The following is a 27,500-nucleotide window of genomic DNA, read 5'->3' on the forward strand; positions in this document are numbered from 1 at the left end:
GATATTCAGTGAATCTAATCATGTGTTTTCTTTAGAAGTTAGTGTGATGACATGACCTAAGTGGGACAAGATGGTGGGGGGGGTAAGGTTGTGATTCTCCAGTTCTCTCTTTCTCTCTCTCTCTCCCTCTCTCCATCCCTCCCTCCCTCCCTCCCTCCCTCCCTCCCTCCCTCCCTCCCTCCCTCCCTCCCTCCCTCTCTCTCTCTCTCTCGCTCTCTCTCCATCGGTCCCTCTCTCCTTGCCGAGTTTCGGTTCTGAAGCGTGTCTCTGTCTCTCCCTCCCTCCGAAAGAGTCCGAGTTAGGGAGCGTCTCGCCAGGGACGAGGGCCGCCAGAGGAGCCCTGAGGAGCCCCCCGTCTACCGGAGACATCAGAGGTCCCGGGCCCCGGCCTCCAGCGACCCCCCTCCGGGTACGCAGCCCGCGCCCCCCCGCCCCCGGCCCCAGCCCCAGCCCGCCCGGCCGGGGCACCCCGAGGGGCCGGAGGGGGGCTGCTACTTGTCCATGGCCGCCGACGTGGGCCCCGGGGCCCGGCGGCAGCAGTCCCAGGAGGAAGAGGAGGAGGAGGAGGTGGGGGGGGAGACGGCAGAGGGGCTCCTGAAGAGCAGAAAGGCCGTGCTTCCCTCGGAGGTCCGCCGCAGGGAGAGGAGCGTCGAAGACCCCCGGAGGGGCGGCGGCGGCGGCGGAGGTGGGGAGGAGCAGGGAGGCGCCCCCCGCGCCCGGAACCTGGTGCTGGGACGGGAGGCCAAGGCAGAGGAGCCCAGAGGGAGACAGAGGACCAGGAGGGGTGGGGATGAGGAGGAGGAGGCTCCGCCCCTCAGACACACGGAGCACGCGTTCCGCCCGCAGCCGGCCGACGTCCGGGGTAGGGAGGGCCAGCAGACGGGCAGCGACGCCCACGTCCACCCCAGGGGAACCACCACCGCTGCCGCCGTCTCGGACCCCGCCGCCAGGCCCCTCAGTCGCTCCATGTCGGACATCTCGGCCCCCCGGGGGCCGGTCCTGAGGCACCAGGAGCCGGCCCTCCGGGAGGGGTGCCTCCAGCCCGGGGAGGAGGGTCCGGGAGACGGCGACACCTCCTGGCGGGACGCCAGGGTGTCCGTGGCCCAGCTCCGCCACTCCTACCTGGAGAGCGCCAGCTCCAACCCCACCCCCGCTGCCACCTCTGCCTGCAAGCCAGACCTGTAGGTGGTACAGTACCGCCCCGCCACCGCCCTCCCCTCGGACCGGCTTCCCTGGGGAGTCGTATTAACATCACCACCGCCGCCACCACCGCCTCCTAACATCGCCATCAACACCATGCCTGACGCTGTGGTTACGCCGTGCACGTTCACTAACGCGCAGACACTCACCCGTTAAACTAGACGTCGAGTTAACCTGCGGTCAAGTGGCTGATTCTGTGGCTTGGCTTGGCTTGGCCCTGGGGCCTGGCACATTCATGTGTGTGTGTGTCCTAACCCTACTGTTAGCATCAGTGTGTGTGTGTGCGTGCGCACGTGGGCGCGTCTTACTGTAACTAGTGACTAACCGGCCAAAGGAATGCACATTTCCTCTCCTGCCATAATCTCCCATTGTAAATCCGGGGGTTGCATTGTTCTGGAATAATCCAAGGGAATCAAAGTCCACGCATCCGTTATTAAACGATTCCATCTCTCCAGCGTCTCTCCTTCCTCCTCTCACTTTTCCATCTTCCTCTTCTCTTTTTCTCCGCCGTGTTTTCGGGTGACCCCCCCCCCCCCCCGCCCCGTCTTCCCCTCTGGGGTGGTCCCGCAGGGAGGCGGAGCTAAAGACAGCGCCGGCGTGCTCTGACGCCCCCTGGAGGGCCCAGAGGGAGAGGGGGCGCAGGCCCCAGCAGTACATCCGCCCCGGGGAGAGTAGGAAGACCTCGGAGAGGTTCAGGAGCCAGCCCATCACCTGCGCCGAGCGCCAGGACACCGATAGGTACCGGCGCGGAGCACGCACACGTGCATGCGCTCGCACGGGGGAACGGGCGAACCGGGCGCTCTGACGCGCTAGCATGTCGAATGATGGAAATGTTTAGTCATTTAAAGTTGGACTTGGATTGATTGGACACAAGGGCACAGCTTACCTGTATGTGCGTGCGCACGTGTGTGCATTCACATGAACGTAGACAAGCCTTGGCTCGCTCTGACTCGAAAAATCCCCCCCCTCCCCACACACACACACACACACACACGCACAAACACTCACTTCCATCCGGGCGCTTGCGTGCGTGCGTCGCGCGTGCGTGTGTGTTAGCCAGCGAGGACGGGGAGATTAAAGCCCCACCAGAGGCCTCCGTGACCGGGGTCGTCAGGCCCCCTCGCCATGTGAGCGGGTCTCCAGGGGGGAATGAATGGTCCGTTGTTGGGTGTCGTGTCCGCGACTCAGGGATCAGTCTCCTGGCGTACTCCTCTAATGCCACCTAATTCTCCAGATTAACAACCGCTTGTTTTTCCCAGTAATTCTCTAACAACAGCCATCTCATCACCCCTGCTGACTCTCTCTCTCTCTCTCTCTCTCTCTCTCTCTCTCTCTCTCTCCCTCCCCCTCCCTTCTCCAGCGCTCTCTCTCTCTCCCCTCCAGCTCTCTCTCTCTCTCTCTTCTCCAGCTCTCTCTCCCTTCTCCAGCTCTCTCTCTCTCTCTCCTCCAGCTCTCTCTCTCTCTCTCTCTTCTCCAGCTCTCTCTCTCTCTCTCTCTTCTCCAGTACTCTCTCTCTCTCTCTTCTCCAGCTCTCTCTCTCTCTCTCTTCTCCAGCTCTCTCTCTCTCTCTCTATCCCCCTTCTCCAGCTCTCTCTCTCTCTCTCTCTCTCTCTCTCTCTTCTCCAGCTCTCTCTCTCTCTCTCTCTCTCTCTCTCTCTCTCTCTCTCTCGCTGCCGCATCTCATAATGTCCAGCCCTCCGCCATTGATCTTCTCTTTTCTTGATGTGATCATGGCGTTGATGTTCAAGCGTACCGGTTCAAATTGTGCTGATCTGGTGTCCCCCCCCCCCCCTCCCCCTTCTCTTTCTCCAAAGGTCTTCGGAGCTGACCGCCAGCACTGGTGAGTTCCTTTTTCTTTTCGTTCTTCTTTTAAACACTTTCTCGCGCGGTAGGCGAGCTTCGACAGAGCTAGAAGCGCACGCCGCGGATCCGTGTTCAGCACAGTACGTCCGCGTGCGGCGAGGGAGCGGGTTTGTAGGACGGCGGGCCCCGGCGTAGCGAGGACTGGCGAGCCGGGCGTTTCAGAACGACGCAGGGCTCCAAATGAAAGGCCTTTACTTCTAAAGAGAGAGAGAGAAACATTTGAAGCAGTTTGTTTAATGGGGTCGTTTTTGGTGCTCACAGTAGCATAGCGGGCCAGAGTTCTGCCGGTTCGCCATCTGGTTCCTATAAGCGGACGCTGGGCCCGGGACGGTGTGATTCAAACGATGGAGGAGGAGGAGGAGGAGGAGAGAGAGAGATAGGGAATAGTTCGGCGCTGATGTCATGTAATGTGTCCCGCAGCCATGTAAATCCCCCTGGACCCTGAGCCCTCCCTCCTCACTTCGGTCTAATTCAGCCTCGAACCCCCCACCCCCCCATCACCCCCCCCCCCATCACCCACACACCCCCCTGCAAAGAAATGCTACCTGTTTGCAATTAGCCAACATGAAGCAAGTTCTTTCATCTCATGTCAGGAGTCTCAGAATGTCTTTGTAAGCAACTTGGCTTTGGTCTCCTTTGTGATATTGATTTTGTGGTCTGTCTCTGTCTGTCTGTCTGTCTCTGTCTGTCTGTCTGTCTCTGTCTGTCTGTCTGTCTGTCTGTCTGTCTGTCTGTCTGTCTGTCTGTCTGTCTGTCTGTCTGTCTGTCTGTCTGTCTGTCTGTCTGTCTGTCTGTCTGTCTGTCTGTCTGTGTCTGTCTGTCTGTCTGTCTCACCCTCCCCACCTCCACCTCTGTCTCTAGCGGACGAGGAGAAGCTTGATGAGCGCGCCAAGCTGAGCGTGGCGGCCAAACGCTCTCTCTTCAGGGTACGTAGCCTACCGCAGCGGGCTGTTCTGGTGCCGTGTACCGTGACCTTTGACCTCTGCTCCACACACGCGCGCACACCCACCCACACACACACACACAGCCCTGTTCTGCGACTCACCCACACACAATCGTACCGCTGATGACGCCGGCGCGGTTCTGACTCTGGACTCGGGCCAGGAAGGTCTGCTCCTAATCAAGGACACAGACGGGACACTGTGATCGTCTGCTCTGGCATTCCTGTCATCTCTGCTCAGCGAGCCCCTGGAGAGCCAGACCATAATATGGACTGTTACTGCCCGGTGCCAGCTGTCAGGCACCGTGGGATACAGAGACAACACACACTGCATCGTCGTCTTTTTTTGGCGGCGATGGCCCTCGGTTCAGTTTGGCGTTCTGTCTGAACGAGTGAATCATTTTCTTTTGTCAAAACAAACAAAACGAGCCAGTCTTCTCTAACAGTGGGAGGGGGAGGGGGAACAAAGGCCATCTCATGGCGGACGGCCTTTGATCAACGCTATGCTAATCGCGGACGGCCTTTGAGCAGCGTTATGCTAATCGCGGACGGCCTTTGAGCAACGTTATGTTAATGTGTCGTGTCATATCCTCAGTCAACACTTCTTGATCATGTTGATCAGTTGACAAGCTCCTCAAGGTCCCGCCTTAACTCTCTAATGCTAATAATCCCACTCTTATAATGCATATATTCCACCGTTTAACACTCACGTGTTTGGTTCCTCTGTGTGGGATAGGCCAGCAGTGGCTGTTCACTCTTTCTCAAGGAGGCCTACTAGTATATCTACAACGTTCACTCATTCATATACTGCAGTATCAGTCAGATTCAGAAGTTTGACGAGGTTTGACTGGAACTTTAGCTACTGTAGTGTTTGTTTTTGTCCCCCTCGACGCACTGAAGGACCATTTCTCCCCCCCCCCCCCTCCTTCCCCCCCAGGAGTTGGAGAAGAGCATGGATGGCGGCGGCCCCAAACCCCGGTCGCGGAACGCGGCGGTGGATAGGCGCCTGAGGCGCACCCAGGACCGCTCTCGCACTCAGCCCATCACCACCGAGGAGGTGGTCATCGCCGCCGTGTGAGTCCCCACCTCCTCATCCTCTCCTCCTCTGTTAGCTCCGCGCTGAGTCTCATCTCTCTGGTATTCATCCTCTGACTCCTGATAGGATTCTCATGTAAATGGTATTCGGGTTCACAGTCATAATCATAATAATAATAGTAATAATAATAATAATAACAATAATAATATATCAAGAACAATAGCGATAATAATAATATTATTCTTCTTTTTTATTTTATGTTAAATTGTAATTGTTTTTTTGTTTTTTTATTATTGCCATTGCTCTTGTTATATTATTATTATTATTATTATTGTTATTATTATACATATTACAATACACTGTAAGCACAAAGTAACAATCGCGTTACTTAATTTTAATTTTCACTACGTTATCCGTCAACATGCTTTATTTCTCATCATGTGGATTCTACTTCGTGATCTGATGTCACGTAAAGAGTGATCAGGATATCTCTCTCTGTCGTCTCTCTTTCTCTCTCTGTGTCTCTGTCACCCATCTCTGTGTGATATCCTCTGACTTTGTCCCCTGTCCTCTGACTGTCCTGTAAAAGTGTCCCCGGCCCCTCGTCCCAAAATGTGACGGTACACGCCGCTGTAGCGCGCCCCCCTAGCCCCGCCCTAGTCAGCTCTGCCCCGACACCCTACAGGTACACAGCACATGCGTGTGGATCCGTACAAGGGAGTTATATGAGTCCCTCAACCCCCCCCCAGAAACTAACATGATAACAATCACACAACATGCTTGTTTGTTCACTGGCACCACTACTTTGGACGAGTAAAGGAATGTTGACCAAAAAAACACCAAACGTATTAAAAGTGTTTGGTGGTTTTAGATGATATTAACCTGTGTGGAAATCATAACAGGTGTGATTTGTCTTGGATTTTCACCGTGTGCTTATTAGTCTTTGGATGTTTGGCGCCCCCTTGTGTGTGTTCGAGGGGACTTCTCTTCATAGTGGCTCAAAATTGTTTTAATCCGGACTTTTTTTCCTCTCATTTCCTGTCGTTTGGTTTGGGCATGACACACCCTGCATGCTCATCTTTCGTACTGTCTTACAGTACATCTCCTTATTCAACTCTTTGTGATTATCTTAATGACGGTGAAGATATTATCGGGGAAGCTTTAGAAGGTGCACAGAAACTGCTGCGACGGGCCTTTACTGCTCAGTAGCCTATACACTGTCTGTAGCATGCTGCCACCAGCTTAGTGTGCATGTGCCACCCCCATGTTGACCAGTTCTTGTACTCCACACTCCCATCTTTCTCTCTCCCTCTCTCTCTCCCTCTCTCCCTCTCTCCCTCTATCTCTCCCTCTCTCTCCCCCTCTCTCTCTTTCTGTTTCTCTCTCTCTCTCCCCCCCTCTCTCCCTCTCTCCCTCTCCCTCTCACTCTCTCTCTCTCTCCCTCTCTCTCCCTCTCTCTCCCTTTCTCCCTCTATCTCTCCCTCTCTCTCCCTCTCTCTCTTTCTGTTTCTCTCTCTCTCTCCCCCCCCTCTCTCCCTCTCTCCCTCTCCCTCTCTCTCTCTCTCTCCCTCCCTCTCTCTCTCTCTCTCTGCGTGGGTGTCATTCCTCCTCCCAGCCTGCAGGCGTCCTCGCAGCAGAGCGCAGCGGCCCGGCAGTCCCAGGATGCCGTGCGGCAGCGTTCCCGGCAGGCCCCGGCGGCAGAGGTCCAGCAGCAGGCGGGGGGGCAGGAGGAGGAGCCCGACCTCTCCACCCTCAGCCTGGCGGAGAAGATGGCGCTGTTCAACCGCCTGGCGCAGCCCGTCAGCCGGGTCACCAGGGCCCGGCCTGACGCACGCCAGCGACGCTCCAACGCCCGCTACCAGACCCAGCCAATAACATTAGGGGACATGGAGCAGGTAGGAGGAGCTACACGCGTTTCAACCACTAATCTAGTGATTGTTAGTGACAGAGATCCCATTGTAACTGAAATTGACCAGAGTTATAATGTAGCTGTTTCTCTGGCAGTAGTTGTTTTGTATTTTATCTTTTTCTAATGATGTCGTCACCTCCCTGGCCTGGGAATGCTCTTACTGTATTTCATACTGTATATCTTTTAACAAAACTTTGATTATGTTTGATTCCATTATCTAGTTGACACACATACCCATACTCACACTCTTCACAGCAAACACAGCCTCTTACTGTATGCGCGTGCACACACACACACGCACACACACAAATTGACTACTACACACAGTTTGTACTTCCACGTGTGTGTGTGCGTGTGTGTTTCTGGTCCAGGAGACTTCAGACATAGACCCCTGTGTTGAGCAGGAGCTGAGTGACAGCCCAGTAGAACTGTGTTCCGCTGCACAAGTAAGGCAGCCATGACGGCTCCACTGTTTCCCTGCACTTACCTGCCAGGCAATGGAGGCTGATGCAACTGCGCTTGGCAGCTTTTGAGCCATGGCCCATATGCTTTCTGTTCACTATCAGGCAGGCTGCTTTGTTTAAATGTGCAAGCATCCCACTGAGGTCTGTTGTATCCATGTCTACGTGACTCCATATGAATGGACTGTCTCAGTGCATGGCCTTTCTTACTGTGCGTCTGATTCAGTGACACTCGAGGCATCGACACAAATCCGTCATTGGGTCAAAACGCGGACGGACGGACGGATGTGTTTCAGCTGGGCTCGGCCCATGAAAGAGCGCTCTGTGGCGGCAGAGAGGAGAACAAAAAGGGAGGTCATCCCTCGCTCCTCCCCGAATGGAGCGACTGAATGAAGCTACTTGTCGTCGGTTCATTTAAGCGGTCGCCGTTTTAAACTCAAGTATGCGACAGAGACCAGAAGGAGTGAAGAAATTCCTTTAACTGTGGTTTTTAAGGCATTTTAGTGCAGCACGCTATAGTTGGTTTTGTCGTTTTAACTAGTTCCAACCACAAAGATAAGAAACATAAAGTGTTGAAACTTCAGAGGAACTATATTTTGCTGCAGGCGTATCATAGCTTATGGCGTTACACCCTGAATGCGAGATTGCTTCATTTGCTCTCTCTGTGCCGGAAAAAACCTGCATCAGCAGTGCGGTTGTCAGAGCATGGGTCTGTGTTAAAGTGTGTGTGGGTGAACATGGTGGTCATACTATAAGGAGTCGGTTGGCTGCTGCTGGTGGCGTTGTGCTCTGTGGTCGTCCCTGGTTGGCCACAGGGGTGGGTGGGGAGGGAGGGCATGATGGCATGGCTATGTGACGTGGGCATTGATTGGTCTGGCCTGACGGGCAAGCCTTTGATCGTCAGGAAGTGTGTTGAGTCAGGTTGTGATTAGTCAGCATGATTCGGCCTCCCGTTGTCTGTCTGTCTGTCTCTGCTTGGAGAGTTTTCAATTACCCAGTTCTTTCTTTCTTTCTTTCTTTCTTTCTTTCTTTCTTTCTTTCTTTCTTTCTTTCTTTCTTTCTTTCTTTCTTTCTTTCTTTCTTTCTTTCTTTCTTTCTTTCTTTCTTTCTTTCTTTCTTTGTCTTTCTCTCTGTTTCTTTCTTTCTCTCTCTTTCTCTCTTCTTTCTTCTGGGTCGGGGGGGCCTGACGGCATGGTTATGTGACGTGGGCATTGATTGGTCTGGCCTGACGGGCAAGCCTTGTGATTGGTTAGTCAGTGTGATTCAGCCTCCAGTTGTCTGTCTGCCTTCTCCCCTCCTATCCCAGTTACATGGCGGAGCGAGGACCAGGTTCATGTCCTCTACCTCTTCCTCGGCTCTCAAACCAGGAGGCACCGTCTCCACAGACCAGGCCGGAGACATCCACCTGGCTAGAGCCGCCGCTCCAGACCCGGGGTCATACGAGAGATCCTTCCCCCAGGGCCACTACGGCCCCCCTCCCCCCACCACCACCACCGTGACCCCTCACACCTCCCAGACGGCAGATAGCGCCAGTCGGAGGCCGGAGCCTCGCTCCCAGGCTTCGCTGCAGAACCACCACCAGCAGCAGCAGGCCCGGCCCGAGCCCGCCGTGCCCCAGGGAGAGGAGGCTGGCCTGGGGGGAGGGAAGAGGAAGCTGCCGTCCCCCGGAGGGGAACGATCCGAGAGCCCCCCCCCCCAGCCCCAGCCCCAGTGCCAGCCCCAACCCCAGTACCAGCCCCAACCCCAACCCCAACCCCAGTACCAGCCCCAACCCCAGTACCAGCCCCAACCCCAACCCCAGTACCAGCCCCAACCCCAGTACCAGCCCCAACCCCAGTACCAGACCCAACTCCAGGGGAGGGACTGGGAGGAGGAGCAGAGGGGCTACCTGAGGGAGGATAAACCAGTCCACGACCTCCACTACCCAGAGGGCCAAAGGTCAAAGGGCATCGCCGCAGGTATGGTAGGATAGGACATGTATTTCTGTATTAGCTGTGTGCTAGGGGGGATGTATTTCTGTATTAGCTGTTTGCTAGGGGGGTGTATTTCTGTATTAGCTGTGTGCTAGGGAGGGTGTATTTCTGTATTAGCTGTGTGCTAGGGGGGGTGTATTTCTGTATTAGCTGTGTGCTAGAGGGGGGGGGGGTGTATTTCTGTATTAGCTGTGTGCTAGGTGGGGTGTATTTCTGTATTAGCTGTGTGCTAAGTGGGGTGTATTTCTGTATTAGCTGTGTGCTAGGTGGGGTGTATTTCTGTATTAGCTGTGTGCTAGGGGGGGTGTATTTCTGTATTAGCTGTGTGCTAAGTGGGGTGTATTTCTGTATTAGCTGTGTGCTAGGTGGGGTGTATTTCTGTATTAGCTGTGTGCTAGAGGGGGGGGGGTGTATTTCTGTATTAGCTGTGTGCTAGGTGGGGTGTATTTCTGTATTAGCTGTGTGCTAGGTGGGATGTATTTCTGTATTAGCTGTGTGCTAGGTGGGGTGTATTTCTGTATTAGCTGTGTGCTAGGTGGGGTGTATTTCTGTACTTACTGTGTACTACGGGGGTGCATTTCTGTGTTTCATGAGAGAGTGCGTTTCATCAGAAAGTGTTTCCTGTTGTGTGTGCGTGCGTGTGTGTGTGTGTGTGTGTGAGTGAGACACCTCTCCCAGACACACGCAGGCTGTGGTTTTGCTGGCTTCCCCTTCATAGTCCCATCAGACGCTATAGCTCCTCCCCTGTCAGCCCTGTCAGTGTTTATTGGGGCTGATGCGAGAGTGTATTTGTCTGTCAGTGTTTATTGGGGCTGGTGCGAGTGTGTATTTGTCTGTGTCTGTGTGTGTGTGAGTGCGGCTATGTATCTGTCAGTGTGAACCAGGGTTGGGGCTTGGCTCTGCACATGCTGAGAGAGAGAGGGAGAGACAGAGAGAGAGAGACAGAGACAGGACAGACAGAGGAGAGTGTTAACAGTGACCAGAGCACTTACACTGTAGGAGGCATGTCAACTGATTTAGAGATTGGAACAATGTTGTTAAAGGGCAGTAGCTGTGAGGAGGAGTGTGTGCGTGCGTGCGTGCGTGCGTGCGTGCGTGCATGCGTGCGTGCATGCGTGCGTGCATGCGTGTGTGTGTGAACTCACCATTGGTATAGAGCTTTCTGGTAAGCGTGACGTGTGTATGCGCCCATGCTGGTTGGTGCGTATGTGTGAGAGAGAATAGTAGTGTGTGTTTGTGTGAAAGCAGGACTTTGTGAGTGGTAGCTGCTGCTGACAGAGAGAGAGACACAGAGAGAGAGAGAGACAGACAGAGAGAGAGAAAGATTCAGAGAGAGAGAGACACAGAGAGAGAGAGAGACAGAGAGAGAGAGATTCAGAGAGAGAGAGATTCAGAGAGAGAGAGATTCAGAGAGAGAGAGAGCCAGACAGACAGAGCCAGACAGACAGAGCCAGACAGACAGAGACAGACAGACAGAGACAGCCAGACAGACAGACAGACAGTGCTGCCTGGAGGTTATTGATTGCGCTGGGGCTCTTCTAACCCCTTCCTGCCTGTGTGTGTGTGTGTGTTTGCGCGTGTGTCGGCGCAGAGCTGCCGGAGCCCAGTGCCGCGTCGCCGTCCTCATCGAGAGCAGCGACCGCGTCGTCCTCGTCCAGCAGGAGCGAGTCGCTGGCGCCGCACGCACACGCTCAGCAGCGGCCGCCGGCGGAGGATTCCCACACGGACGACAGCGTCCCGTCGGAGACAGGGGACGACCCGTCGGACGCCATGTCGGCCCGACAGATGTCCATCAAAGACAGGTGAGAGTTTTGTCTCTTTCTCATCAAAGGCTTGGTCACTTACAGGTATGTAAATCTATTTCCTGTATGTGTTTTATGCACTTTAGTTGTTGTTTTTATTGTCTTTTTATATTGTGTTGCCCAGTGTCCTACAGACAAATTTCCATTGCATGTTAATTAAACGGACAGTAACATTTTCTTATCTTATGAAGATGCGCTATTCCCAATCTTTATACAGTTTTAAGTGTGTTTTGGGGTGTTCAAAAATGTAGGTGTTTGGTTGTTGTCCCCTCTGTAGTTTTGTAAAATGTATTATCGATGGTGTTGAGTATCTAGTATGTTGAAAAACTACAATGGCGATAAAACGAATTCTGATTCTGATATCAATAATAAACGTGATGCATCTTGAGTCTGGCTTGTTGAGTGATATACAGTCTGTTGGAGATGGGCTGTTTGAATGGTTTGTATTTTTTGCGGACAGCAGGTAGCTAGAGCTAGAAAAAAGATGTACAGTAGAGGGAAAAGTCTCACTCATTGTGGAATGTAGGTTGAGAGTGAGAGAAAGGGAGAGAGGGTGCCGTGTGTTAGACGTGGGTTAGGGGGGAGGGGGTATTTTGGGCATGCGGTGCTGCCGGGGCACCCCAAGAGAGACAGCTGAAACAGCAGGAGAGATCTAACCTCATTCCCACCCCCCCCCCTTCCCTCCTCTCCTTTTCCATCTCCTCTCTCCTCCTCTCCCTTCCTCTCATTTTCCATCTCCGCTCCCCTCCTCTCCTCTCTCATCCTCTCCCTTCCTCAATCTCCTCTCCTCTCTCCTCCTCTCCCTTCCTCTCCTTTTCCATCTCCTCTCCCCTCCTCTCCTCTCTCATCCTCTCCCTTCCTCAATCTCCTCTCCTCTCTCCTCCTCTCCCTTCCTTTCCTTTTCCATCTCCTCTCATCTCCCCTCCTCTCCCCCCTCTCCTCTCCTCCTCTCTCCTCTCCTCTCCTCCTCTCCTCTCCTCTCCTCTGGGATTGACTGGCTAGTCTCTTGTCGGTGCTCTAAATCAGTCTACTTGCCACGTTCACACCCATCTCTTAAGACTAGTTTCAGTAGAAATAGAATTACATATTTTCTTTGCACACCAGTGAAGGTATTAACAAGCTGTGGTCTCAACTTTTGCATGATGCCACTTAGTTGTGAACAAGTGTTGCTCAGTCGAGTCTGTGTTGTCATGGTGATCGCTCTGGCAATCGAATCACATGTATCAATCAGTGAACTCTGGGGATTTAAATGTTTTACTACTATGTGATTCAGTTAGAAGTTTACAGTCCAGTTATAGAGCACCATGTCAAATTACACACATTACATAAGTGGACATAGCTGGTAAACACGCTCGGATTTCATCGGCCAGTAAATTGATTGATGACATAATGGAACAACATGTGCTTCCAAATACGTGGAGTGTGTGTGTGTGTGCACGCTCGTGGCTTGTGCGTAAGAGAGCCGTGAGACCGTCTCTGTGTGTTTCTGTATGCGCGCCTGTGTCTGTCTGGGTGTGTGCATCAGTCTGCATCTGGCTGCGCGCGCGCGCGTACGTGCATGCGTGTGTGTGCATCAGTCTGTGTACGTGCGCCGCCCATCACTTGTGGCGCGTTGCGCATTCCTCCATCACACTAGCGTGTTGTGGAGCTTCCCCTCCGCCAGCTGGTCTCATCACGGCGGGCCAGACGCACTCTGGCTGACACACACTATCTGACTGAGACGCAGCTGCTGGAGTCCTCCCCTTCTCATCCTATTTGTGTGTGTGTGTGTGTGCATGTGCGGGTGTGTGTGTGTGTGTGTGTGTGTTGCTCTCACCCCTCAGGACACGATTCTCCTTCATGGGGGACAGAGGGGTGCTTGTGAAAGGGCTAATTAGAGGGACCTGCCAATAGCCCCTACATTCTCTCTCTCTCTCTCTCTCTTCCCCTCCCTCTCTCTTTCTCTCTCTCTCTCTCTCTCTTCCCCTCTCTCTTTCCCTCTCTCTCTCTTCCCCTCCCTCTCTCTCTCTCTCCTTCCTTCCCTCCCCTCTCTCTCTCTCTCTCTTTCTCTCTCTCTCTGTGCCTCCAGTTGCGTCCTCATCTCTAGACCAGCATCTCTACCCCTAGGGTCACATGGTCTCCCAACAGTTCTAGCATTATTCTGACTTTTGAGTGTCTGTTTCAATACATATCTGCTATATATTATATTAGATTATATATTTTTTATTCCGGTAAACATAATTAACTTATCCATTATTGCATTATGTAATGCAGATCAAATGAAGACATTAACAACAGACCTGCAGCTCCGGTTTGATGACGGACAGTTCTAAGCGCTGTTTGTTTTGAGCGTACTCCGAACGCCACCGGTCCATGTAGTTCTGCTCCTGGCCCCAGCATGCATCTGTGACAGTGACCGCCCCTCTCTCCTGCTCTGATCAGTCTCGGCAGGCTCTGACATGAGGCCTGCATCGAGAGGAAACGCACCCGAACCAAACATGGAAGACCGTCGAGCCATCTCTAGTGTGGCTCTCAGTTTGGCTCTCTGAAGAGCGATGGGCTGGTCGGGTTCTCGGCTAATTCTGGAGCTACTAGATACAGTCAGTTGCCTTAGAGGTCCAATTTATAGAACAGGACAGCTCTCCCGAATGAAAGAACGCCACTGTGTTTTCAACGTGTGCCAGTTCTCTTTTGAGACTGAATGTGGACATACTGTAAAGGTTGACCACTCAAACTTGCTACCCGCCGATGATGCCTACCAGGCAAGTCCGAATCTGATGTTCTCTCGCCCTCCCTCCCTCCCTCCCTCCCTCCCTCCCTCCCTCCCTCCCTCCCTCCCTCCCTCCCTCCCTCCCTCCCTCCCTCCCTCCCTCCCTCCCTCCTTCCTTCTCTCCATCCCTCCATCCTTCCCTCCTCCTCCCCAGGCTGGCCCTGCTGAAGAAGAGCGGTGAGGAGGACTGGAGGAACCGCATCAACAGGAAGCAGGAAGTGGTCAAAGCGGCGGTGTCGGAGCGCCACGCTCAGCTCTGGGAGGTGGAGGAGAGCTTCAAGAAGAAGGTAACCTTGCGTGACTCTACCTCGTCCGACCTGGCCCCTGATCTTTGACCTCCGACCCCCCTGAGGTTGTTTAAACGTTCATACAGTCTCCAGCACACACGACAGAGCGCTTCCTGGCCCAGCCCAATGACTGGATTGTAATTTGCTGTCTAGAATAATTAGCCTCTTCACTCATCAATATATACTGCACACACACACACAATTAGCCTCTTCACTCATCAATATATACTGCGCGTGCACGCACGCACACACACACACACACACACACACACACACACACACAATTAGCCTCTTCACTCATCAATATATACTGCGCGTGCACACACGCACGCACACACACACACGCACACACACACACAATTAGCCTCTTCACTCATCAATATATACTGCACACACATACACACAATTAGCCTCTTCACTTATCAATATATACTGCGCGTGCACACACGCACACACACACCACACACACACACACACACACACACACACACACACACACAGACAGCCTACACCATCACACTTGATGACTGAATGATTTTTAAAGTTGTGGTTGTGTGTTTTGTCAAATGAGCCTTTTGATTTAATATAAACTACAATGCAAAAAATCAGATAATATACAGGTACATTGCAAACACCAACAGCAACCTTGACAATATCGCTGAATACTGTATACACTTTCTGCAGTTACATAAAGCAAGGATATTGATGTGGAGGGATGAGAGTTGTGGATATGTCTAAACAGAGGGGTTGTGTTCTGTCACTGTTCCTGTGCGCGTCTGTTTCCTTATTTCCTTCCTTCCATCTGTCATCTCACCTTTGAAATGGAATTACTTTGACACTTGTTCTGTCATTTGGCACTGTCACTATTGGTTTGTCAAAGGAAAAAATATGTATTTAAACGGAACTTCCTTAAAAGTCATAATTGAACTTGAATAGCCTTTCAATGATTATAATGGTTTAGCATTGTATTACATCTATATTAACATACCTATTAATGATTATTATTGATTATGTTCTATACAGTATATGCAGATTTGGCCTTACACATAATTTGCCTAAATTACTTATATCTTATCCTGGCCAAGAGGAATCTACCATAAGTACTGCAGTGATGTGATTTACTGCAGATTATTGCTTTTTGTGGGGTTTCTTTTTGTTGTCGTTGTCCTAATTGTCAGTTCATATTGGTTTGGATCTTATAGCACGTTCTGGTGGTTATAGACAAAGGGACTTTGTGGTAGATCTGACATGTATGAACAGACTAACTCAGTTTTCGCTGGCGTTTGTGCCGGACATGTTCTTTTTATTGTCACGTGAACAATATCTCTCTTTCATTCTTTCCTCTCTCTAGACTAGACTATGAAACTCATGCATGTGGCAAGTACTGTAACTTATCTGCCTATTTCTCTCTCTCTGTTTGCATGTCTCCATTTTAATTCCCAATAAACATTATTTCAATCGCTGCATGCCGAGTGTATCTAAATGTTTTTTTTCCCCCCTAAGGTTTCGGGAGGGGGGGGCTTTGCACATACCTCTCTGTTTAGAACTATTCACAACACTGCTCATACCGTTCCATGAAGTCAGAAGGACTTTGTTTTGAATTTTCCAATCCTTGTTTTTGCAGCTTGTATTCCTTTCCTGTTTTATGTCACAGTACAAATATATTTTGGGAAATCAACTGAATGAAAACATGTGCATGAAGTCCCACCTTTTTTGGTGTCACCAAAAAGGTCACAATGCCATTACCAGCACACTAATATTATGCTAAACAACTTCTGTTTGTCCCTCCTTTATTCAAACAATGGAAGGTCAGAAGCTGTTGCCATGCCACTGTCACCTCAATAATTGAAGATAAGAAACAAAGGAAATGTAATATTTGTTTTGATCAAATAGTTAATGAACTGGAGGGGCAGTCTCAGGGTTTGAGGGTTAGGGGGTTAGGTCCAGAGGAAGGAATGATTTTTTTTGTTAGCATCTCTTTTTTTTTTATCCTCCAATTCCGCCCAGCTAGTGAACTCTATCAAGTCCATTTCCTGTGAGATCAGAATGGGGACAATGGGAGTCGGGGGGGGGGGAACAGAAGGTCCATTATCCTGCTTCAGGATGTGGAGGAGTGGTGGAGATTGTTCCCTGTAGTCTCGTTGTTATGACTGTAAATGCTTACTCAATAGCCTACAGAGTAGCAGTGCTGACAGTGAAAAGTTTGACAGGGAAGAAATAAAAAAACAAAAGAACATTGACCATCTCAATTTCATTTCCATGTACAGTAACAGGCTTAGGATGTCCAGAAAATGACCATGTTAGCGTTAGAATTGTTGACAATGCTATTTAACCCATTAGCATAGCACGTCGACAAAGCTAGCGTAGCACATTCACGACCTTATCGTTGCATTTTAGCGTACCATGTTGAAGAATGTAGCATAGGATGCTAGCGTAGCATGTAGCCGATGCTAGCATAGCACGTTGGCATCATGGCCTTCTCCGATGGGGGACCACCACACCTAGACCCCCATGTCCACTTCTCTCCCCCTCGGCTGCTCTCTTTAGGATGAAGGGCCGATGGTGATCGATGAGCATGCTGTGTCGGATCAGCTCTGGGTAAGCCAGGGTGCTAACACACACGTGTGTGCACGCGGGTGTGTGACTGGTGTACCTAAACACATCAGAGGTGTATTAACTATAAGGGTGGTGGTGATCCTCATTGTGGTGTGGTCTTCCGTTTCCGTACTACCATGATCATCTACTCACCGTGATGTGACCTAGACCTACCCTACTCGACGCATGTTTCATAGCTAAACACACAACCATGGTTGCTTGAAGGCATTCTCATCCCAGATATTATGATAGAGGCGTCTCTATTCCCCGGCTCTGTGAGTGCTACAGTATGTGTAGGTGATAAGTGGTGAGATCTAAATGTAATGAGTGATCCCAATCTGAAACTAACTCACTCTACTTCGCCATATAACCACTCTTAGTCATACAGCATGACCTTTATTTTGAAAAGATACAGCATGACCTTTATTTTGAAAAGTCTCCCTGTTTACTTAGCAAGGAGGGATAGTAACCACTGTTGACCCGTGACATCCAATCCAAACCTTTGGGATCTCTTGCTTTCCTACACATTTTCATTGCAGCACCCACTTGATTCTGTCCTCACTCTGCCTCTGTCCTTCCTCTGCTTCTGTGTGCGTGTGTGTGTGCCTGCGTGCGTGCGTGTTTGTCATGTGTGTCGTCCGTGGCCCCGTCTCCCTAGGAGCCCATTTTTTCCGGCACTTTCTCCCTTCCTCCCGAACCCCAAATAACCACCGATGACGAGTCCCCAGCCCAGGTGAGACCACGCCCCTGGTGTTCACCTCTCACACACTCCCGACACGACCTTCATGCATGCGCTCACATACTGACCGCCTTCATTAAAGCACACTGTACAGATTCAAACGCTCGCTTTGTCTGTGGTCGGCTGTTCCCTGAGCTTTCGTGCTGACTCGGCGAACCCGGGCGAAGCCTGGTGTTGGAAAAGCTCTTTGAATCGGCTCGCGGCTGCGCCAGCTCGCCACCGGAGGCGCCACGCTGTCGGCATGCCCACCAACCCCCCCCCCGTCACTTCCGAAGGCGTTCTGGCTCCACGCTTCCCACGAGGCCTCGCTTTAAGGCGTCTCACGGCAGACCCGCTGCTGCTTGCGGCCCTCTTTACGGAGAAAGCTTGGACAGAGAAGCATGGCATAGCTTGGGCGCAATTCTGCAGCGCAGCTTGAGATATAGGCCTCATCCCTCTCTCTTCTTCCGTTCCTCTCCTCCTCCTTCTCCCTCCGTCCGGTCGTAAAGCCCGCCCCCCCTGAGCCCCTGCGGCAGTGGCAGGCGAATGAGAGACCCCCCTGGAGAAGGAAGGTGAACCCCTCCCCTCCCCCCCACCCCCGTGAGACCCGCCATAGTCAGTCACGGCTCCCTGTCGCACGGAAAGACAAGTGGATGACACTTAGTATGCTCTACAACAGAAAACCATCACACTTTGCTTTGTACTGTACAGTCAGCATTCACACACACACACACGCACACACAGTGACAGTGAGCGTGAGATAACAAGCCGTTATGGGTGCAAATGGAGCAGTGAGATGTGTGTGTTCTTGGGCTATGCTGTATATACCGTAACCCTACTGCCCCCCCCCCCCCCCCCCCCCCCCCCCGGGGTGTCTCTGTTTTACAGTACGCCTGTCCTCACCCCACGTACTGCTCTTGTGGTGTGAATGGTGTTGACTGTGGTCCGCTAATTAGGGCTGGGTATCGAGTCGAATTTCGAGAATCGATTTGATTCCGATTCACAAGGTTCGGAATCGTTTATCACGATTCGATTCAATATCGATTCGGTTAGTGTTACTAAAACCTGTTTGTTTTTTTTAGCTGTAACCTTAATTACATGACTGCCAAGTTATGCAACACATCAATACTAGGGCTGGGTATCGATACTGATTTCCAATAATGAATGAATGAATGAATGAATCATTGAATGAATTAATGAACTATTCATTCCTTCATTTATTCATTCATTCATTCATTAAATAAAAGATTGATTTTGGGATTCATGAATCGATTCTGAATCATTTGATTCAGAATCGATGAATAGATTTTTTTAAACCCAGCCCTACCGCTAATGCTATTCAGTGAAGGCTGAAGCTTGAAGCTGTTCAAATACAGATGTGGTTTTGTTATTTGGAGATGACAGGTGGGGCGGCTGTGGCTCGGGGGGGTAGAGCGTGTCGTCCAATGACCGCAGGGTCGGCGGTCCGAATCCTGACTCCTCCTGTCCATCCACGTGTCAAAGTGTCCTTGGGCACAACACTGAACCCCGAATTGCTCCCAATGAGCAGGCTGGCACCTTCCACCATTGGTGTGTGAATGGGTGAATGAGAGGCCATTGTAAAGCTCTTTGGATAAAAGCGCTATACAAGTGCAGTCCATTTACAGTTTACCATCACAGATTTAGACTTAGAAGGCCATATACTTCCCAGTATATTCCTTACTGTGTGTGTGTGTGTGTGTGTGTGTGTGTGTGTGTGTGTGTGTGTGTGTGTGTGTGTGTGTGTGTGTGTGTGTGTGTGTGTGTGTGTGTGTGTGTGTGTGTGTGTGTGTGTGTGTGTGTGAGAGGAAGTCTTTGTCAAATTTCCCCCTAGGTGGATCAATAAAGTATCTGTCAAGACTGAGGGTAGTAGTGCTCGACTGGCCAGTGATACGATCTGTGCTCCAGTATACTGATGTTGACGCCGTCTATCGCTTTAGCCGTGAGACCGCAAACAGCGTTTCCCAATGGCCTGGAAGCCGTTGTGTGTAGAGTGCAATGAGTCTAGACTTTCGTGATCCTATCTCACTCCATCTCTCTCTCTCCCTCCCTCCTCTCTCTCTCTCCCTCCCCCCTCTCTCTCTCTCTCCCACCCTCCCTCCTCTCTGGCTCTCTCAGAGGATGGGGGAGGAGGTGGAGGAGGCCCACATGTCCATCCACGAGAGGAAGCAGCTGATCTGCGCGCGCGAGGAGGCGTGGAAGAGCAAAGGTCACGGCGCCGCCAACGACTCCAACCAGTTCACCGTGGCCGGACGCATGGCCAAGAAAGGTCGGCATCCCGGGGGCGTGTTGTATTACAGTACAGGGCAGTGGTCCTCATGGGGGTTAGGTGAGGGTATTGGAGTACTGCAGGGGGTACATGAGACTTTTTAGAAGGTTCATTTTAAAGATATCTCACTCGGGCAGAAAATTCTAGAATGAAATGATCCTCCAGTATTAGTGCTGGGCTGTGGTGGGCAGAGGCCAGGGGGGGTCTCGGGGTAATAGGGGGGTACGTTTCAGCCAGGTTTACCGCTGGTCCGGGATGACATGGCGGGATTAAAGTCTCAGCCAGTGAGAGGGAAGGGCCCCACCCACGCAGCCATGACTTCTTGTTACACGGGTGGAAGCTAGCCTAGCTAGCGTTAGCTTAGCATGGTCTGGTTAGAGTACATAGACTCCTTCTCTGGTCTCCACCGTGCAGCCTGTTCTTTTTCCCAGTGTGGACCGTCGTCGATATGCACAGTCTGCTAACATTGGCAAATTGTGTGTGTGTGTGTGTGTGCGCGTGTGCGCGTGCGTGTGTGCGTCAGGTCTGGCATCTCCCTCAGCTCTCCCCAGTCCGGTGCTGTCCAAACCCAAGACCAGCACACCGGCCATCTCCAAGCCCCTGGAAGGTTAGTAGCTAGTGTTGACACACACACACACACACACACACACACACACACACACACACAGATCCTGTGTACTCTCTCTCTCTTTTCAACCTGCTCCCACTCACTCGTACCATCTCATCTCTCTCTCTCCTCTGGTTTCTCTCTGTTGCACCATACATCCCCCTACTCCTGTAGTCAGTCATGTGAAGTGGCTCATTTCATTCATTTAGCAGGGCTATTTCTGACGGGTAGGCCCGTCTGGCACTCCAATCTCATTTGGGGCTGAAAGATTTGACACTGTTACCGTGTGTCCTCAACTGCCATCAGACACACACTGGACCAATTGTCACACGATCTAAAGCAAACGCGCTCAGAAATGGCTCAGGACTTCCTACGCTGTTAGACGTTTTGGGTTCTAACTCAAATCTAAAGATGTGACTTTAGTATAGGATTTGGACATAAAGAGTTGACTATAAAATACACTACTTCATCTGCCATATGTTTTTGAGAGTCACGTACAGAATGTTTAATCAATATTGTCTTGGTGTGTATTCCAATTTCTTTCGGTGTTTTGTTTGACATCCCAACAATCACACATGGGATGGTGATTGGTTGGTTATACAAACATGGGGTGGTGATTGGTTGTGATGAATCTCTTCGTCTTATATTATTGTCCTTGATTAGCTCTGCGTTGTGTTTTGTTGTTTCTGATAAAAGACGGACCCCCAATCTCTACATATACCACACAGTCCAGTTTCTCCTTTCTCAGGTGTTCAAATGAATCTCTCCAATACGGGATTTGAGCCTCAGCAAAAGCGATTTATTCCAGAAGGTTTTACATACAAAAGACAATGGCATGCCTAATGGACAGTTGACCTCTCTGTATGCTGTCTGAACCCAAATCAAAGTATTGGTCTCGTTGCAACGTTCTTATGTGGTTTGAGTGTCCCCCCTCCCTCGTCTCTTCTCCGATAAGACTGTTTCTCTGGTCTCTGCTGTGGCCTTGCCCAGGCCTTTATCTCTAACCACAACAATGGTGTTTGCCCAGAGTGTACCAGCCATGAGATGTCTTTATCTCATAAGTCTATGGAGAGGGGCACTTCTTAACGAAAACTCAAACAGAACAGCCATACTCAGAGGTCAATCATCATAATTAGGAAATAGCTAACAGGATCATATTAAAAGGCATTTCTCTGAAAATCACCAATATTCAACAATCCCCCCTAAGATTATACGTGAACACGCAGAATCATAATGATCAAGAGAAATGTTGTCATCCAAATCTAAACCTGAACAGCCATTATGCAGAAAGAAAAAGAATAACTGAACAGAAAAACGTGTTTAAGATAAACAGATGAACAGTTACATAATATCCCAATCGTGTGCTTCCTCTAGCAAGATTACAATTTCAAAGGAAAACAAAATAACTATCTATTAGGTTACTTCATGTATGAACCCAACATCCATACAGGTACACCCTATATAGAATAGCTTCACGTGTCCCTTAGACTATTCCACAGAAAACCTGTTGGCACTGGATCTCATCTCCAGTCTACTGACGTACGAACGTGACCTCCCTCCGGAACATGCCCTGCTAAGGATACAGGAGTTGATTATCCGCAATGGTGAAACAGCATGTCCGCCTTAATTTCTTACACTGCCTTCCGCATGCTAGACATCTACTCATTAATCAAACCCTAAGCATCAGTTGTTCTGTTGGACAACGTCCCAAATGCCACTGCAAGTTTCTCAATGTCCGTCACTAATAATTCGACCCCCACGCTATGCGCGAAAAAGAAAAGCAAACTATCTTTCTAGACCCCATGTGAGTGAGTATGCCGTCCACAACCCCCGCCCTAGTCTCTCTCCTAGTACGGCGGATTTCAGAATGTTGAATCGGTCTTTCTCCCACTATCCCTTTAACCTCCTACCGCTGAGTCCTGCAATCCTGATGGGTAACCACCCCTGGCAAGGTAACCCCAAACAAACAGGAACCCGTCCAGTTCCTTGGTAGGACCGTCTCCCCCCCAAACCCAGTAGACCCCCCTAGGGTGCGCAAGTTCCATCTACCACATTTCAGAGCAGTACAAAGCCTAGTATGCAGACACTGGCTGTGCCCCACATTCCCTGCTCCTCTCTCTCTCTGTAGACAAAACAACCCTGGGTTTTCTGCGGAAGAGAAACTGGTGAACTGATCTGAGCCCACTTTTGCGGTCCTAACCCCACGTTCTCTGTAGGTCCCTCCAGAGTGGAATCTAACCATCAATCTGAACAATCCCTCTTTCTAATTCAGCGTCTGCTACTTCCCTGGAACAGTTGATGTATCGTATCATTAAAGTAGAGTTAAAGGGGTGTGCCATTTGAGGCACTCCGCTCGCTTGGGAGTCTGGGATCTGCATACACACAAAACATGGTGACACATTCTTCACTGACGTAGCTACCTCATAAGCCCAATTTCAAAGCAAGGTTTTCCACTGCTGACGGTGTTGGTCTAACCATGGAAAACCACAGGATGATAAGACACAAACCCTTCATGATAGCAACTTGAAACCTAGTCTGTTAGTTCGAAATCGAAGTGTCTTCTCCCCGAGAGATGATCTTTAATTGCTGTGTGTATCTCTGCTGTGAAAGGAAAATTACTCCAGATCCGAGTGTCCCCGACCCAGAAATAAATGACCTTTTTAACAAAATACACGTCCCAATACCCCTGTCTCCGTTTGAATGAGTATATCTCAAGTGCAACCTGGAGTTTTTATTCACAGAATGACAATAACCTACACCCTCCACGTCCTGTCCCTGACCAGCAAGCTGTGAATGGAAGATGTGGTTATTGTGTGGTGTGAAAGTTCAAATGTCCTGTCTTGGTCTGTCGACGTCTCCACCCGGAGTAGTGTAGTCCTCCCTGCTGAACTCCAGCACACGTTGATCACCGTGTCCCAAGTCAACCCGGAAGTCCTTCTCTCCAACTCCACCTGTTAGCACAGAAAAACACAAGAAAACTGCGGCAGTATCATGTATTCCAAAACTCAGTTCGTAACAGCATATATCTCTCACTCACTCTCTCATTCAGACCAGACCTAGAGATTATGGTTTCACAAAATTCTCAATTTTAGCATAACTTATCTCTAGAAAAAACCCCCTCTCCACTCCAGACTGTGACCCTCCGAGAAGGTCCGTTCTAAGCCTGCCTGCGGTCTTAACACCCATTCTCCTGTCCCTTTAGCAGCGCTACAGTCACCCGAGCAGTGGGCACAGGTATAGAGCATTACGTCGTAATTCTCTAAGTTGTCGTCTTCATCCCGAGTCGGCCCCCATCACTAGACGTATGGTTCTTTAGCTCAAGGACTCTGCTCGAACAACAGCTGCCACGGCTGTCCCTAGTTTTGGGGTGCTAAGCCTGAACGCTATTCTACCCGATGTTTTTAAGTCTGGAGTGGTGGGCTCTTCAATTTATCTGATGCCGTACTACAAGAGTGTGTTCGCTTTGAGGTGTACTCAGTCTAATCTGTGTCTGGTGGTGTAACCACCTTGCATTGGCTGGCATGAACCCAGTTGGGTTTCCCTTTTACCTTTACTGCTGCGTGGGTGATGAGCACAACCTGATAAGGTCCATCCCACTTTGCCTCTAAAGTCTCCCCCTGAAACTTTGTGTTGCTCGAATGGAGCAAAGCACGAGACTCAAAGCGTCGGGCCAAATCACGCCCTCCTGATGACTTTGTGAGTCTCCCCTTGATGACATGGTTCATCCTTTCAGTCTGAGTCCACTGCTCTGAGGATGATAAGAACAGTGAAGTGAATCTGTGTTGCCAGATAAGGGAGCAACCGTTGTGGTGCCACCAATTTCTGACCTTGTCGCCACACTCGTCTGAGTTCATATCTGCCCCATTTTCCATCCAAGTCCAAACATCCCCCCCCCTCTCAGTTTCCAACTGCATCACCTTGTAGTCAGTGACAGTATCAATCTGATACGGGGGTGCAGGCTGAGCTGAGGACAAATGGCTAATATGGTATCTCTGTCACGAGCTTTTTTGTTTAAATGTCTATGTCTCTGTTTGTGATATTCTCTGCCCTAAATAAATGACCTGTTCCTGCATAATCTGAGCTTTGCCCAGACTGGCCTTGTGGCCCTGCTCATAAAGATGTGTCAACAGGACCTTGAGGTCTTGTTCGTGCTCTGACTCAGTCGCACTGGCCAAGAGAATATCATCCACTTTGTCTTTTTGTCTTTTGCCCAGATTGGCAAATTTGCTAAATCAGGTTTTGTTACCTGGTTTAGATTCCATCTAACCTTCCCTTGTTGAAACTGAAGGGAGGAATTAATTTGTGTCAGCACATCAAGCCCCAAAACCTTCTCTTTACCCATATCGGCTCTCCCCCTGCCCCATACATGCACACTTCCTGTTTAGTTAGTTTAATGTCAGTTCCTGATAGGCACTGAGGAGGAAGTCAAGTTGTCTGCGCCCATTCAAGGACCCCCTGATATACCGGTCTTTGAAACCTTCAGTCTGTATCAGGGCCGCCTTAAGGACAACTAAAAATGGGGGGGGCTGAGAGGAGGAGAGGTGAGGGCTGAGAGGAGGGGGCCGTGCGTGGTGTCACTGCCACTGGAGAAGGAGGGGGAGGGGTACAGGCCTCCGCTGAGTGTTACCTCGACTCAAACTCCATGAGAGTGTCCTTTGACCTTAATCACTGTCACCTTTTGGCAGGCTGATGGCCTCCCTGAGCTCCCTAACCAACTCTCCCTTCTTAATGGGCGTCCCTAAACGCTGACAGGAAACCTCTCTGTTTCCAACGCTCTCCAAAGTCATGCCATGTGCATACCGACTGACTACATGGATGTTTGCAGTCTTGCCCTTTAAGTGGAAAGTGATGGGAGACATTTCGCGTAGGTGATTACGCAACACCTGATGATAGGTGTTTGGGAAGCTGTGTAAACCCAATTGGCGTTCAAATGAACTGATATTGATCTTCATCAATATTGAAAGCTGTCCCTGGTTGCACCTCTTCTGCAAGAGGGACGCTAAGCCTTGTGTCATGACTGAAACCCATTGGTGTTCAGGTTTCAAGGCACTGAAAATGGTGGACCGGTCTCCACCAGGGGCTCTATCTTATCCCCATACTCATTGGCCACTCTGTAGTTCACACAGAGGCGCCATTCACCTGAAGGTTTCAACACAGGCCACGCTGGGCTTTTGGAGGCCCTGTGAGTTTCTTCAGAAAACCTTCTATCACTTCTGTCTTTTGTAACAGAACGGCCTTGGCCACGGAGTGGCATCAGCTTCTGAATAATGGGGGAGCCGTGTGAGGGTGAAAGCTGTTCTCGGAGCTTCTGCTCCCACAAAAATGACAGCGTTCTCGTTTGTCATCCCTAGCTCTGAATGGGATCTGTGGAGCTCTGGCTTTCTCCTCTACTCTCCTGACCTCGGTGGTGATTGCTTTAGTTAGAATGTCACCGACCAACGAGTGACTGGCCTGAGCCATGTTCACATCACCTATATCGCATGGATATTTTACACTAACCGACCAGCATTCTAGATTGTCATCTGCACCGACAGTAACACCCCCCGGTCGTAGGGGGCGCCAGGTTGAAACAGCTGGTGGGAGTGTTACATCTACAGTACGATCCCTCCTCTCTCTCCTGAGCTTGTGAGGAGGGGGCGGAAAACTTGGGCTCCTCCTTTAACCTCTCGTCATTTCTGTCCTCATCTGACGGCATTGTCAGCCCCGCCCCCCTCGAGTGGGACGGGCTCACTTTGGTAAGATGAGACAGACCTCCGACCGCCATTGACGGTGTTCTATGTCCTCCTCCGACTCCCCTCCCTAAGCCTACTCTGCTCTCGCTGATAGTCAAGCGACTGGCTTCCAGAGTTTGGCTCTGTGGCTGTGTAAGGGAGGGGCTGAGTCGGGAGCGAGAAGGAACGGCTCCAGCACTCCGCTGGAGCAGATAAGGTCTTGGTTCACATAGTATGATTTTATTATAGTGACCTAACCAAACCGCTTCCCTAGACTGTGCATAAATACACACCTAGAATAACCATGGGCGTCAATGCACATACATCACACACATCCAAAACCCCGTTCTTTCACGGGGGCCCTCTCAAGGACTGCTCCGCTGGAGCAGATAAGGTCTTGGTTCACACACTATGATTTCATCACAGTGACCTAAACCAAACTGACCAAACTAACCAAACTAACCAAACTAACCAAAAACCCCCGGTCTTTCACGGGGGCCTTCTCAAGGCCTTAGAAGTGAACTAACCCAACTAACCAAAAACCCCGGTCTTTCACGGGGCCTTCTCAAGGGCTGCTCCGCTGGAGCAGATAAGGTCTTGGTTCACACACTATGATTTTATCACAGTGACCTAAACCAAACTGACCAAACTAACCAAAAACCCCCGATCTTTTCACGGGGGCCTTCTCAAAGGGCTGCAGACCTTCAGAAGTGACCTACCCCCCACCGATCTCTCGCGTGGGCGGGCAACCCCAGGGTGATAACCCTGCTGGTCTTCTTTAAGGCGAATTCCTTAAAGGTCATATACCCATACCTAAAACACATGCAAGCACCGTCAGGTATCTAGGATGTACAAATATCCTGCTGGCCTACTTCATGTAGACATACATTTATATCCAGCACAGGTATCCAGCATTCCAAACATCATACATGTAGCTACATATAGACATATTTTCACATCCAGCACTGGTATGTTTTACGTGTTGAGAGATTATGTGTGGTATTCTTAGCTTTACTGATTGGTTCTTTTAGGATCGGGACATCCAACCCACTCACCCGTTGTAGTTTTTGGTCTCTGAGGCGGATCAGGTCACAGCTGCTGGTCAAGGCGTCCCCTGCTTTCACAGCTGCGGCTGTTCTGCTCGATCCGGTCTTTTGGGCTCGTCCAGGTTCTGGATGTCCGATCCGGGTCACGGCACCAATTGATGAATCTCTTCGTCTTATATTATTGTCCTTGATTAGCTCTGCGTTGTGTTTTGTTGTTTCTGATAAAAGACGGACCCCCAATCTCTACATATACCACACAGTCCAGTTTCTCCTTTCTCAGGTGTTCAAATGAATCTCTCCAACACGGGATTTGAGC

The 27,500-nt window shown here is 50.6% G+C and overlaps 1 protein-coding gene across 1 annotated transcript in view; it reads left to right on the forward strand.

The window, feature by feature from the left end:
• LOC311322077 (supervillin-like) overlaps window positions 1–27,500 on the forward strand; it is a gene marked incomplete at both ends in the record, with an annotated part of 68,662 nt that overhangs the window by 24,021 nt on the left and 17,141 nt on the right. Inside the window, 14 exon segments of the mRNA XM_084454087.1 lie at window positions 291–747; window positions 847–1,181; window positions 1,771–1,961; window positions 3,925–3,989; window positions 4,941–5,077; window positions 6,655–6,934; window positions 8,716–9,036; window positions 9,229–9,367; window positions 10,974–11,184; window positions 14,088–14,220; window positions 16,768–16,818; window positions 17,474–17,548; window positions 19,685–19,820; window positions 20,344–20,427. Coding sequence (XP_084310213.1) covers window positions 291–747; window positions 847–1,181; window positions 1,771–1,961; window positions 3,925–3,989; window positions 4,941–5,077; window positions 6,655–6,934; window positions 8,716–9,036; window positions 9,229–9,367; window positions 10,974–11,184; window positions 14,088–14,220; window positions 16,768–16,818; window positions 17,474–17,548; window positions 19,685–19,820; window positions 20,344–20,427 — 2,615 coding nt within the window.

Source organism: Borostomias antarcticus (assembly GCF_949987555.1).
Source record: "Borostomias antarcticus genome assembly, chromosome: 2".
NCBI lineage: Eukaryota > Metazoa > Chordata > Actinopteri > Stomiiformes > Stomiidae > Borostomias > Borostomias antarcticus.